The sequence below is a fragment of the Nerophis ophidion genome, linkage group LG03 (assembly GCF_033978795.1).
Source record: "Nerophis ophidion isolate RoL-2023_Sa linkage group LG03, RoL_Noph_v1.0, whole genome shotgun sequence".
In the NCBI taxonomy this organism is placed as follows: Eukaryota; Metazoa; Chordata; class Actinopteri; order Syngnathiformes; family Syngnathidae; genus Nerophis; species Nerophis ophidion.
The window spans coordinates 1389782-1404821 of record NC_084613.1 but is presented as its reverse complement, the minus strand read 5'-3'; the positions used below and the strand labels follow the sequence as shown (position 1 = coordinate 1404821).

The 15040-nt window shown below is 41.0% G+C and overlaps 1 protein-coding gene and 1 gene segment (V, D, J or C); one reads left to right on the top strand and one right to left on the bottom strand.

The window, feature by feature from the left end:
* Positions 1 to 661: 661 nt before the first annotated feature.
* On the bottom strand, positions 662 to 2458 carry LOC133548910 (Ig kappa chain V region 3547-like). The segment is given in 2 exon segments: positions 662 to 2266; positions 2338 to 2458. Coding segments are annotated over 2 exon segments (363 nt in total).
* A 4509-nt stretch (positions 2459 to 6967) lies between these two features.
* The window catches only part of zgc:101744 (Receptor expression-enhancing protein 6-like), a 34315-nt gene continuing 26242 nt past the window's right edge, over positions 6968 to 15040 (top strand). For all 3 annotated transcript variants that reach the window (XM_061893861.1, XM_061893860.1, XM_061893862.1), the window contains exons 1-2: positions 6968 to 7098; positions 7180 to 7313. In XM_061893861.1, the coding sequence (XP_061749845.1) occupies positions 7199 to 7313 (115 nt within the window). In that variant the 5' untranslated portion in view covers positions 6968 to 7098; positions 7180 to 7198. The remainder of the gene's footprint in view (positions 7099 to 7179; positions 7314 to 15040) is intronic.

Sequence of the window (15040 nt, the reverse complement as noted above, 5' to 3'; positions counted from 1 at the left end):
GTGGAGGAATGCTCATCAAACACTTATTGTGAACATCCCACAGGTGTGCAGGCTAATTGGGAACAGGTGGGTGCCATGATTGGCTATAAAAGCAGCTTCCATGAAATGCTAAGTCCTTCACAAACAAGAACGGGGTGAGGGTCACCACTTTGTCAGCAAATTGTCGAACAGTTTTAGAACAACATTTCTCAACGAGCTATTGCAAGGAATTTAGAGATTTTACCATCTCAAAATCCTCAAAAAGTTCAGAGAATCTGGAGAAATCACTGCACGTAAGCGATGATATTATGGACTTTTGATCACTCAAGCGGTACTGCGTCAAAAACCGACATCAGTGTGTAAAGGATATCACCACATGGGCTCAGGAACACTTCATAAAACCACTGTCAGTAACTACAGTTGGTCGCTACATCTGTAAGTGCAAGTTAAAACTCTACTATGCAAAGGCAAACCCATTTATCAACAACATCCTGAAACGCCGCCGGCTTTGCTGGGCCCGAGATCATCTAAGATGGACTGATGCAAAGTGGAAAAGTGTTCTGTGGTCTGATGAGTCCACATTTCAAATTCTATTTGGAAACTGAGGACGTGGTGTCCTCCAGAACAAAGAGGAAACTATCCATCCGGATTGTTATAGGTGCAAAGTGTAAAAGCCAGCATGTGTGATGGTATGGGGGTGTATTAGTGCCCAAGGCATGGGTAACTTACACATGTGTGATGGTATGGGGGTGTATTAGTGCCCAAGGCATGGGTAACTTACACATGTGTGATGGTATGGGGGTGTATTAGTGCCCAAGGCATGGGTAACTTACACATCTGTGAAGGCACCATTAATGCTGAAAGGTCCATACAGGTTTTGGAGCAACATATGTTGTCATCCAAGCAACGTTATTGTGGACGCCCCTGCTTATTTCAGCAAGACAAGTGTTACAACAGCGTGGCTTCGTAGTAAAAGAGTGCGGGTACTTTCCTGGCCCGCCTGCAGTCCAGACCTGTCTCCCATGGAAAATGTGTGGCGCATTATGGCTATATAAATAAACATTGATTGATTGATTGACAGCGGAGACCCCGGACTGTTGAAGGACTGAAGCTCTACATAAAACAAGAATGGAAAAGAATTCCACTTTCAAAGCTTCAACAATTAGTTTCCTCAGTTCCCAAACGTTTATTGAGTGTTGTTAAAAGAAAAGGTGATGTAACACAGTGGTGAACATGCCCTTTCCCAACTACTTTGGCACATGTTCCAGCCATGAAATTCTAAGTTAATTATTATTTGCCGACGTCCCACTGGGTGTGAGTTTTACTTGCCCTTATGTGGGCCTGCAGAGGATGTCATAGTGGTCTGTGCAGCCCTTTGAGACACTAGTGATTTAGGGCTATATAAATAAACATTGATTGATTGATTGAGTTTGAACATCAAATATGTTGTCTTTGTAGCATATTCAACTGTATTTGGGTTGAAAAGGATTTGCAAATCATTGTATTCTGTTTATATTTACATCTAACACCATTTCCCAACTCATATGGAAACGGGGTTTGTATTTACATTAGCAATATTCGTTTTAATGTGAGTGACTTAGGAGTTAATTCATGTAGATTTCAGGTATGAAACCTAAAAGTACCTTCAGGGCCAGTATAATTTTAATTTATAATAATAATATCATTTAGTACAATTTCATTTGAATAATTATATAATTTTATACAAGCCAGGGCGTCCTCACTCCATCTTTATTGTCTTTGGCCTGGAAAAGTTTGAAGACCCCTGGTATAGAATGTTTATGGGACAGAACAGTGTGACTTCTTCTTCCCTCATTTCAACTTTTTCTTACAAGCCAATCAACTTGTTCAAGTTGACGCTGGTTCTGCTTGGTGATCTTTGTTCAGTGGACCAGTCATCATCACATCTTCCACTTTCACTTCCCTCTAACCAAAGGAGGTTTTTGTACAGCTCTCAATCACCGTGTAAACCTTCCACGTCCAAACTCGGCAAAACAGTAGTAATCAGCGACATCGTCTGTCTGAACACCACTGATAGTCAGAGTGTAGTCAGAGCCAGATCGTGTGCCACTGAATCGAGATGGTGTTCCAGTAAAGCGACTTGTTGCATCATAGATCAGAAGTTTAGGAACCTGTCCAGGTTTCACTTGGTACCAACTGAGAAGAGCACCAGTATTTGAACTCCCTTTGGCGCTGATGGTCACCGTCCCATGTAGACTGACATACTTGATTTTGTCCGTCTGGGTCAACAAATCCTGGGCGGAAGATCCTGAAAGGAGACGGCCATGATTACATCAAGACTTTCCCTTTGGGGACGACTGAAAAGAGTCTTTGTCTCACCTTGAATCAGCAGAGCCGACTGGACGAGCAGAAGCACTGGTGCAGGCCACATCTTGATGCACTTTTCCAGCCCAGTGCGTGGAAAGAGTCCAGATTTATCAAGACGTGGCGGTGCGGCCAAGCGGAGCGCTCATGCAAATGAGCTCCGGGCGCACCTGTCGTTGTGAAAGTGAGAGGGAGGCGTGGGCAGGACCACTTCCTGTCCATGTTTGTGTTGCACATCTGCCGCAGACCCCTTCACTGACGCTCCACTTTCACCACAACTCCTCCAACTTGCTTTATGGAAAATGATTCTTGGTCCTCTTACCTATGAGGACTGGACTTCACCTTCATATCGCTTTCTAACTCTTGGGTTTAATGTCCATGATTAGGCCTGAATACAAAGGAGTCGTATTTAATTATTAGACCTCTTGTAAAAATGCAACTCTTTACTGTTTACTCAACACAGACGTCAAAAAGTCAACAAAGCTCACATTTATGCATTCAAACACAGCGCTCATATTTGGGAACCAGAATGAGGTTTTAGAAGTAAGATAAAAATATCAATAAGTCTATTTTTGTCCGCAGCGGACAAAGTTATGTTGAAATGTAACTTTTGCTTCTCATAGCACATAACTGTGGTGCGGTCAAGGACTCTTAATGAAAGTTGGAAACAGAGGCATCACTAGTTTTTGAAGACAGGAAAGGCTTAGTAGATGCACTAAAACATATGCGTGATTATGATTATCATTATCCACTGATAATCCTACTAGATCATCTCTACTTGACACTATGAAGTAAACATGACATATCTACAGTATAATCATATTTAATTGAATATCACAGGTTGTGTGATTATTAAAACTTGCCTTCTGGCTACTTTCAATTAAAGTAGTTTGCACGATGTTGTAAAAAATGAATAAAAAATACATACTTTTTTTTATACAAAAAAACACACCAAATAAATGAATGGTTTGAACACTTGATGAAAACCATTATTGATGAAACAAAGACATAAAGATGTAAATATTGGGGGCTTCCTGATGGTGGAGTGTGCCATCTATTGTTATTGAGGGTTATCACCTTGGCAAGACTCGCACGTGCAAAGCCCTCGCTACATCTTGCTTGATAAGTCTTGCACATTTTTGGGAATATGTTCCACAATAGTTTGCATTTTCAAGCATAAACATGAGTAAATAATGTAAAAATATCAATACTACTGAACCAATTAGAGCACATTGTTCAGTGTCTTGGCCATTGATTGGCTCAGCCTGGGCCGGCCTTACTATGTCAGATTAAAAGAGCGTAAAGGTGACTAAAAGGTACTATTTTGTGTCGAGATGGTCTCATATTGTTGAAAGATGTATTAAGAGGGGAGTAAACACTTTTTTATGCTCCAGCTGTGAAATTATTCAATTTAAAAGGAATGATTCTTAATGACAAAATTCCATCCTGAAACTTCACATAACAACCATTCAACGTCATCCTAATTTTCTCCAGTTTGATCAAATACAGAAGATATTTAATCCAGCGGGTGTGGGAGGGAGATGTTGTTGCCCTCCAATTCAACAAAATACATCTTCCAGCCAACAAAGTTGTAAATGCTACCAAGTTCTTTTTGGATTTGCTGGGACAAGATGACAGATGGGCTACCCCAAATAGTCCGCAGAGGATTGGGTTCCATCTCTTCGCCAATGACCAAAGACAAAGTATTAAACATTTCAGTCCAATAACTGCACAGGGATGGGCAGAGCAAAAACATATCTATCAAGTTAGCTGGAGACTGGGAAAACCGATCACATAATACCGATAATCCGTCATGCATCTTAGCCAGCCTGACCTTGGTATCAGAGGTGTGCCGTATTAGCTTGCACTGTGTCTAGCACCAATAGAAGACTTATGAACTCTACTCCAAATCTCTGTTCAACTATACTCAGATAGGTTCACTCCTGAGTCACCCTCCCAAAGTGAATTAATTACATTTAGAGACTCAGTAAAAAAAAATATGCTTAAACATCCGTGTAATGAAATCTTTTAAAGTTGGAAGCGGTGTCAGAAACACATCTAAAACTGTCAGTCAGTACATCTGGAAACCTGGGGAAAGAATTGCCAACAAAACTGTCGATCTGTAGACGTGTAAAAAGTATTGATTAGGGGGTGAATATGTGTCACAAAGTTGTTGGAAAAAGGCAAAAGTGTTGCGAGTGTATACATCTTTAATGTTGTTGATCCCCATCTTAAAAAGGCACTATCAACAAGAGAGGGAGGGAAAGCATGATTAGCAGTGATGGGTGCAAGACTAGAAATAGTCTGTAAAACAAAGTAGTGCTTAAACTCAACCCAAATCCTAAATGAGCTTTTTACGATTAGATTTTTCGTAAAAAAAAGCGAATGATTCGGTTGAGTTTGCCTCCATGACCAGACGTAATGGAGGACCATCAAACGCTTCATATTGCAGCCAGCATTTAAAGTCCTACTGAAAGCCACTACTAGCGACCACGCAGTCTGATAGTTTATATATCAATGATGAAATATTAACATTGCAACACATGACAATACGGCCGCTTTACTTTACTAAATTGCAGTTTTAAATTTCGCGCAAAGTATCCTGTTGAAAATGTCGGTATAATGACGCTGTGGCAAGGGGCGTGGTCCGCGCATTCCTTGCGGGCGGGGTGTGTGCAGAGGTCGGTCATGAAGCAGCTGACAGGTGAGTGGATAATCTCAGCTGGAACGAGTTATCTAATCACCTGTTCCTTTATTAGCAGCGTGGGAGACCTTGAAGAGGGGGAGACGCAAGACACGGAGAGAAGGAGCGGGCTGGAAAGCAAGAACCGAAAAAGACTCTTTAAAATACTGCGAGTACGGGCTGAAGAGCCTGGTATGTGTAATGTGTCAAAGAAAAGATTAAATATTGTAAACCGCTGTGTGAAGTGTGCAAGAATGTCACTGATCCAGAAGACGCAGGTACGAGACCTGTTACAGACGCATATGATGACGCGTGCGCGTGACGTCTCGGATTGTAGCGGACATTTTGTTCCAGCCCGATCCCAGCTATAAGTCGTCTGCTTTAATCGCATAATTACACTGTATTCTGGACATCTGTGTTGCTGAATCTTTTGCAATTTTTTTCAATTAATAATGGAGACGTCAAAGAAGAAAGCTGTAGGTGGGAAGCGGTGTATTGCGGCTGCCTTTAGCAACACAAACACAGCCGGTGTTTCCTTGTTTACATTCCCGAAGGTGAAGCTTTACTATGGAACAGAGCGGTCAAGCGAACATGGTTCTCTACCACATGTCAACCGGCAGGTTTCGGTGAGAAAATTGTGGTAATAAGTCGGCTCTTACCGTAGACATGAGCGGAGCTTGCGTCGTTCCTCGTGCACCTGTCAAAGAGGCAGCTGTGACTCTCTTGCCACCTCTGACCGGCCGCCCCCGAACGTGGGATGCTTCCACCGTCGAGGAGGGGGAAAACAAGCTCAGCCCGGCCCCAACAACTACCTTCGCTTCGCCTCGTCGAGAAACGTCGCTTCCCTCAGAGACACTGGCGGTCACCACACCTGTGGCCACACCCCTCCGAATTTCAGGTATGACTATATAATCTCACTACAACACTAGTAACACAATAAGCAGATAAGGGATTTTCCAGAATGATCCCAGTAAATGTGTCTAATAACATCTGAATCGCTCCCACTGCCCTCTCTTTTTTTTCCGGTCCTTCTCTCTCACTATCTTCATCCACGAATCTTTCATCGTTGCTCAAATTAATGGGGAAATCGTCGCTTTCTCGGTCTGAATCGCTCTCGCTGCTGGTGGTCATGATTGTAAACAATGTTCAGATGTGAGGAGCTCCACAACCCGTGACGTCACGCGCACATCGTCTGCTACTTCCGGTACAGGCAAGGCTTTTTTATTAGCGACCAAAAGTTGCCAACTTTATCGTGGATGTTCTCTACTAAATCCTTTCCGCAAAAATATGGCAATATGGGGAAATGATGAAGTATGACACATAGAATGGAGCTGCTAGCCCCCTTTAAATAAGGAAGTCTAGTTTCAGTAGGCCTTTAAGGGTCACACAGAAACTTGGGCCCAGGCCAATATGAGCTGTCCATGCGTCTTGGGTTTTGCATATTTGATATTCTTTTTAACCTTGGAAATATATTCATTACGGGCTTCACGGTGGCAGAGGGGTTAGTGCGTCTGCCTCACAATAAGAAGGTCCTGCAGTCCTGGGTTCAAATCCAGGCTCGGGATCTTTCTGTGTGGAGTTTGCATGTTCTCCCCGTACCTCCAGGTACTCCGGCTTCCTCCCACCTCCAAAAACATGCACCTGGGGATAGGTTGATTGGTGAATGTGAGTGTGAATGTTGTCTGTCTATCTGTGTTGGCCCTGTGATGAGGTGGCGACTTGTCCAGGGTGTACCCTGCCTTCCGCCCGATAGTAGCTGAGATAGGCGCCACCGCCCCCCGGGACCGCAAAAGGGAATAAGCGGTAGAAAATGGATAGAATATATTCATTCCATGACTTTTTAGTGAACAGGTAAAAAGAGCTACACTTTTGACTCATGAGCTGGCCATGAACCGTTTTTTTTTCTTTACCTGCCGCCGTGAACGTTACTCCCTTCTCCCATTGGCCAGTGGGCGTCGTATAAGCTCCTCCTCCTCCGTTACCGTGCTTTGATTGGCCGTGCGGCGTGAAGCTAGCCCCGCCCCCCGGCAGTGACACAACCACAAAGCCTTCCTTCAAGGACTCGACGTGTTTGGGCTAATTAGGTATTAAAGGTCAGCAAACAATCTTTTCCACCTAATTATTACTTATTGGGCACACATTTGTCTTATTCCGGTTGTTTGTGTGGCTTTCAGGCTGAAGAAGAAGCCGAGAATGAGTCATTTCAAGGAGCGTTTTGTGACTCTGCTCCATGAGAAGAACTTTGTCACCGAGCAGCTGACGACTCTTGAACAAAAGACGGGTGTGAAGAGAGAATATATCACTTTAGGTACGTTACTAAGACAATATATCACTTTAGGTACGTTACTAAGACAATATATCACTTTGGGTACGTTACTAAGACAATATATCACTTTGGGTACGTTACTAAGACAATATATCACTTTAGGTACGTTACTAAGACAATATATCACTTTAGGTACGTTACTAAGACAATATATCACTTTGGGTACGTTACTAAGACAATATATCACTTTAGGTACGTTACTAAGAGAATGTATCACTTTAGGTACGTTACTAAGACAATATATCACTTTAGGTACGTTACTAAGATAATATATCACTTTAGGTACGTTACTAAGACAATATATCACTTTAGGTACGTTACTAAGATAATATATCACTTTAGGTACGTTACTAACTGACTTGTTGCTGTTCACGTTTGAATGTATTCATGTCAGGCGTTAGCTTGCTGAATGTGTGTGTGCCTCGAGGTTCGACAGCCATCTCTGATGACGTCACTGTTGGAGAGTTTCGCCAAAGTTTGTTGCGTTAACCACTTCCGGTTTGGCTGACCAACAACTGTTATTTTGCCCTCATTCATCAAGACAGTGGCAAACTCATACAGGGATCCTCAACTTTTCTCACCAACAACCACCTCAAAAAAACTTAACTCTTCAAGTACCTCCTGACGACTATAAAACAGTTATGTAGTAGGCCTAAGTATTCATTAAAAACAAAGCAAAGGTCTTAGGCCATGTCTACACGAACAAGTAGAGCCTGGGTGGGGAACCTATGGCTCTAGAACCAGTTGTGGCTCTTTTGATGACTACATCTGGCTCTCAAATGCAAACCCCGTTTCAAAATGAGTTGGAAAATTGTGTTAGATGTAAATACAAACAGAATACAATGATTTGCAAATCCTTTTCAACCCATATTCAATTGAATGCACTACAAAGACAACATATTTGATGTTTAAACTCATAAACTTATTTTTTTTTTTTTGCAAATAATAATGAACTTAGAATTTCATGGCTGCAACACGTGCCAAAGTAGTTGGGAAAGGGCATGTTCACCACTGTGTTACATCACCTTTTCTTTTAACAACACTCAATAAACGTTTGGGAACTGAGGAAACTAATTGTTAAAGCTTTGAAAATGGAATTCTTTCCCATTCTTGTTTTATGTAGAGCTTCAGTCCTTCAACAATCCGGGGTCTCCGCTGTCATATTTTACGTTTCATAATGCGCCACAAATTTTCCATGTGAGACAGATCCGGACTGCAGGCGGGCCAGGAAAGTACCCGCACTCTTTTTTTACAAAGCCACGCTGTTGTAACACTTGTCTTGCTGAAATAAGCAGGGGCGTCCATGATCACGTTGCTTGGATGACAACATATGTTGCTCCAAAACCTGTATGGACCTTTCAGCATTAATGGTGCCTTCACAGATGTGTAAGTTAGCCATGCCTTGGGCACTAATACACCCCCATACCATCACACATGCTGCCTACAACACTTTCACCCTACAACAATCACTAATACACCCCCATACCATCACACATGCTGACTACAACACTTTCACCCTACAACAATCACTAATACACCCCCATACCATCACACATGCTGCCTACAACACTTTCACCCTACAACAATCACTAATACACCCCCATACCATCACACATGCTGACTACAACACTTTCACCCTACAACAATCACTAATACACCCCCATACCATCACACATGCTGACTACAACACTTTCACCCTACAACAATCACTAATACACCCCCATACCATCACACATGCTGACTACAACACTTTCACCCTACAACAATCACTAATACACCCCCATACCATCACACATGCTGCCTACAACACTTTCACCCTACAACAATCACTAATACACCCCCATACCATCACACATGCTGACTACAACACTTTCACCCTACAACAATCACTAATACACCCCCATACCATCACACATGCTGACTACCACACTTTCACCCTACAACAATCACTAATACACCCCCATACCATCACACATGCTGCCTACAACACTTTCACCCTACAACAATCACTAATACACCCCCATACCATCACACATGCTGCCTACAACACTTTCACCCTACAACAATCACTAATACACCCCCATACCATCACACATGCTGCCTACAACACTTTCACCCTACAACAATCACTAATACACCCCCATACCATCACACATGCTGACTACAACACTTTCACCCTACAACAATCACTAATACACCCCCATACCATCACACATGCTGCCTACAACACTTTCACCCTACAACAATCACTAATACACCCCCATACCATCACACATGCTGGCTTTTCCACTTTGCGCCTATAAAAGGGGTGTCATAAGTGTGGCCCGGGGGCCATTTGGGGCCCGCAGGTCATTCTTTAATGACCCCACGGCACATTTTAAAAATACAATTGGAAAAAAAAACAAACATAAAAAGTGGTATAAAAGCGCAAACAGGTGAAATGTAACAAGAACATTTTGCAATGCATTAATAACACAAAGCTGCCATGCAGGCTGTTTCTTTCTTTAAAAAATAATAATGAATCAAAATCAATGTCATTTTGAATTCTTGACCTATTCAAGGCTTCAATTACATCACAATAAATATTCCATTTTTAGATATTTTTGGGGAAAAAGGTTGCATATTTTATGTTTTACCATATAAAAACCTGAGCTGTTTTTTTTTTAAAGAAGGGCCTAAAACAGACTAACAAACAAAAAACATACACAAATATAATACTTAAAATTGACGGATATATCTGAAGTTGATCTTGAGATTATTGTGCTAAAAGTAAACAGTAAAAAAATGTATAATTTATTTTTTAACACTTTAATGAGTAGGACACTTTTGGATCCCCAATTATTTTAGTGTGATTTGTTTTTAAGTGCCATTGCTCAAAAAATAGTAATGAATCAAAATCCCAAATTAAGGCTCCAATTATTATATAATCTCAAATATTCCACCTAAAAAAGTTATTGGGTGAAAATATTGCATATTTTGTGTTTTTTCCATTTTTTTTTCCTAATGTTGATCTAGATATTTAAAACTTCAATAATAATAAAAATAATAATACTGAATAATGACACATTATTTGGGTTTGTAAATCTAAGCTGACATTGCATAACACGATAAGTCATGAATAATTCCACTGGTAAACACAGTGTTGAAATTAACATTCAAAATATAAAACATTCTCATGCATTTTAAGTAGAGATGTCCGATAATATCGGACTGCCGATATCGGCCGATTAAATACTTTAAAATGTAATATCGGAACTTATCCGTATCGATTTCAAAATTATCGGTATTGGTTTCATAAAGTAAAATGTATGACTTTTTAAAACGCCGCTGTGTACACGGCCGTAGGGAGAAGTACAGAGTGCCAATAATCCTTAAAGGCACTGCCTTGCCGGCCCAGTCACATACAGTTGTGATCAAAGTGATTCAACCCCCACATAATTTTGGTGTTTTAGCAAGTTGGACAATTATTCCGTATTTTGTTTATAGTCATATCAAATAAAGATGTGTCAAATAGACAAATGCAACTTAAATTGTAACACTGTATTTTACAAAATACCAAAAAAGGACATTTTTCTTAATATGTCATTGACAAAATGATTGAAGTCCCTAGTTCCATGCATCTTTAGTACTTAGTAGAACAGCCTTTGGCAGTAATGACATCCTTCAAAGGTGATACATAAGCCTCTTGCAAGCATCTACAGGTATTTTAGCCCATTCCTCTTGGGCAAAGGCCTCCAGTTCATTCATATTCTTGGGCTTGTGTGCTGCAACTGCCTTCTTCAAGTCCCACCACAGCTTTTCTACAGGATTTAGGTCTGGCCACTCCAGAGTCTTCCAGCCCTTCTTCTGCAACCACTCTGATGTTGATTTGGAGGTATGCTTGGGATCTTTGTCCTGTTGGAAGGTCCAACGTCTCCCAAGCCTCAGCTTCCTCACTGACTTCATGACATTTGCAGCTAATATATCCTGCTAGGAAATAGAATTCATAATGCCTTGAACGCACTGGAGATTCCCGGTACCTGAGGCAGAGAAACAGCCCCAGAGCATGATTGACCCCCCACCATGCTTAACAGTAGGCAAGGTGTTCTTCTCTTTTGTAAGCTTCATTTTTTCTCCTCCAGACATAACCTTGATTCATAGGCCCAAAGAGTTCCACTTTTGTCTCATCACTCCATAGAACAGTTTCCCAAAACCTTTGGGGTTTGTCCAGATGATTTTTGGCATACTTGAGTCTATTTTTCTTGTGCCTGGTAGTCAGAAGTGGGGTGCGCCTGGGAGTTCTGGCATGGAGGCATTCATCTCGTAGTGCTTGCCTTATTGTCTGGGACGAAACCTGCGTTCCCCCCTCTGCAATGTCCTGTTGTAGTTCCTCAGCTGTTACCCGGGGGTTTTTCACCACTGTACGCTTCAAATACCGGACAGCAGTTGCACACAGCATCCTCTTTCTACCACGCCCAGGTAGTGTTTCCACTGTGCCTTTAGCTTTAAACTGTCAAATTATGCTCCCAAACTGTGTCTTTTGGAATGTGTAATGTCTTTGCTATTTTCTTATATCCATATCCTTTCTTATGAAGAGAAATTACCTCTTTTGACTTCTTTGACCACTCCCTGGACTTCACCATGTTGCAAATACACCATTGACCATCTACAAGGAGCTGAGCATCACAGTCTTTTTCAATCAGTTTAATTGTTGCTCGTTATGGTTCTAATCACATCTACAGGTGTTTTCAACACCTGATTGAAAAGACCTTATTGAAATTCTGTTCTTAAGAGTTATGATCTTCAAGGGGTTGAATAATTTTGTCAATGAGGTTTTAAGAGAAATGACAATGTTTGGTATGTTACAAAATATAATATAATTCAAGTTGCATTTGTCTATTTAATGCATCTTTATTTGATATGACTATAAACAAAATACGGAATAAATGTCCAACTTCCTAAAACACCAAAATTGTGTGGCGTTGAATAATTTTGATCGCAACTGTAATACTTACGGCTTTTCACGCAAGTGAATGCAAGCATACCTGGTCAACAGGCATACAGGTCACACTGAGGGTGGCCGTATGAACAATTTTAACACTGTTATAAATATGCGCCACACTGTGAACCCACACCAAACAGGAATGACAAACACATTTCGGGAGAACATCCGCACCGTAACACAACATAAACACAACACAACAAATACCCACAACCCCTTGCAGCACTATCGCTTTAGGGACGCTACAATATACACCCCCGCTACTCCCTACCTCACCCCAACCCTGTCCACGTCAACCTCTCCATGCCCTCTCAGGGAGAGCAAGTCCCAAATTCCAAGCTGCTTTTTTGAGGCATGTTAAAAAAAAGAATTCACTTTGTGACTTCAATAATAAATATGGCCGTGCTATGTTGTTCATTTATTTTGGAAAACCTTGTTACATTGTTCAATGCATCCAGCGGGACATCACAACTAAATTAGGCATAATGTGTTGATTCCACCACTGTATATATCGGTATCGGTAATTAAGAGTTGGACAATATCGGAATATCGGATATCTGCAAAAAAGCCATTATCGCACATCACTAATTTTAATCCATCCATTTGTTTTCTACCGCACCTGCTCAAGAAGTTGCATTAATGGTAAGTAGCGTTTTATTTATTATCGGTTAGCTTCAGAATAAGGATGTTATTAAAAATAATAAGTGACTTATTATAGTCTAAAACTGTTAGTTTTACTTAGAAATGCACGCATTTAGTTGTATTCATTGATAAAAAATATTATATGGCTCTCACAAAAATACATTTTAAAATATTTGGCTTTCAAGGCTCTCTCAGCCAAAAAGGTTCCCGACGCCTGACGTAGAGTTTCAATGAGGCATATTTGGGGTTAAAACAATCTCCATCCACACAAGTGTACTTTCCAAACTGTCTCTGTTCACTCACACACACAAACACCTGCTGTCATGCACTTTTTGTCCAATCAGAAGCCTGAAAACCGCAGAAAAAGCTGACTGGGTGGCATTATTATTATGTTTATTTGGATTGACTTTAGATGTACATTATCTTTAAAAGCAGCCGGCACATACACAGAGCCCTGGGAACATTATTAAAGAGGGAATGCACGCCTGTGCTGCTGAAAGCCAACACTCTTATCATTTTAACATGTTCAGCAACATGGTGAGGTGAGTTAGGTGTACATTATTTCTAAAATCAGCACAGCTAACAAGCTAATCAACCATTTTGCATGTTTAAGTGCCTTAATAAAACATTTAATCATCGACATAGTGATATAGTACAAACCCCGTTTCCATATGAGTTGGGAAATTGTGTTAGATGTAAATATAAACAGAATACAATGATTTGCAAATCCTTTTCAAGCCATATTCAGTTGAATATCCTACAAAGACAACATATTTGATGTTCAAACTGATAAAAAAAAAGTGCAAATAATCATTAACTTTAGAATTTGATGCCAGCAACACGTGACACAGAAGTTGGGAAAGGTGGCAATAAATACTGATAAAGCTGAGGAATGCTCATCAAACACTTATTTGGAACATCCCACAGGTGTGCAGGCTAATTGGGAACAGGTGGGTGCCATGATTGGCTATAAAAGCAGCTTCCAAAAAAATGCTCAGTCTTTCACAAGAAAGGATGGGGCGAGGTACACCCCTTTGTCCACAACTGTGTGAGCAAATAGTCAAACAGTTTAAGAACAACCTTTCTCAAAGTGACATTGCAAGAAATTGAGGGATTTCAACATCTACGCTCCATAATATCATCAAAAGGTTCAGAGAATCTGGAGAAATCACTCCACGTAAGCGGCATGGCCGGAAACCAACATTGAATGACCGTGACTTTCCATCCCTCAGAAGGCACTGTATCAAAAACCGACATCAATCTCTAAAGGATATCACCACATGGGCTCAGAAACACTTCAGAAAACCACTGTCACTAAATACAGTTTGTCGCTACATCTGTAAGTGCAAGTTTAAGCTCTACTAGACTTAGACTTCCTTTTTATTGTCTTTCAAATTTGAACTTTACAGTACAAATAACGACATTTCGTTGCATTAGCTCTTGGTAGTGCAGGATAAAAAAAACAATAAGGTGCAGATATAAATAAATAGATTAATGTACAGATAAACATATTGCACTTTTGCACATGCATCCAGGTCTATGGATGCATATGCAAAAGTGCAATATGTTTATCTGTACAGTAATCTATTTATTTACTATGCAAAGCGAAAGCCATTTATCAACAACATCTAGAAACGCCGCCGGCTTCTCTGGGCTCGAGATCATCTAAGATGGACTGATGCAAAGTGGAAAAGTGTTCTGTGGTCTGACGAGTCCACATTTCAAATTGTTTTTGGAAATATTCGACATCGTGTCATCCGGACCAAAGGGGAAGCGAACTATCCAGACTGTTATCGACGCAAAGTGTAAAAGCCAGCATGTGTGATGGTATGGGGGTGCATTAGTGCCCAAGGCATGGGTAACTTACACATCTGTGAAGGCACCATTAATGCTGAAAGGTACATACAGGTTTTGGAACAACATATGCTGCCATCTAAGCGCCGTCTTTTTCATGGACGCCCCTCCTTATTTCAGCAAGACAATGCTAATCCACATTCAGCACGTGTTACAACAGCGTGGCTTTGTAAAAAAAAGTGTGCGGGTACTTTCCTGGCCCGCCTGCAGTCCAGACCTGTCTCCCATGGAA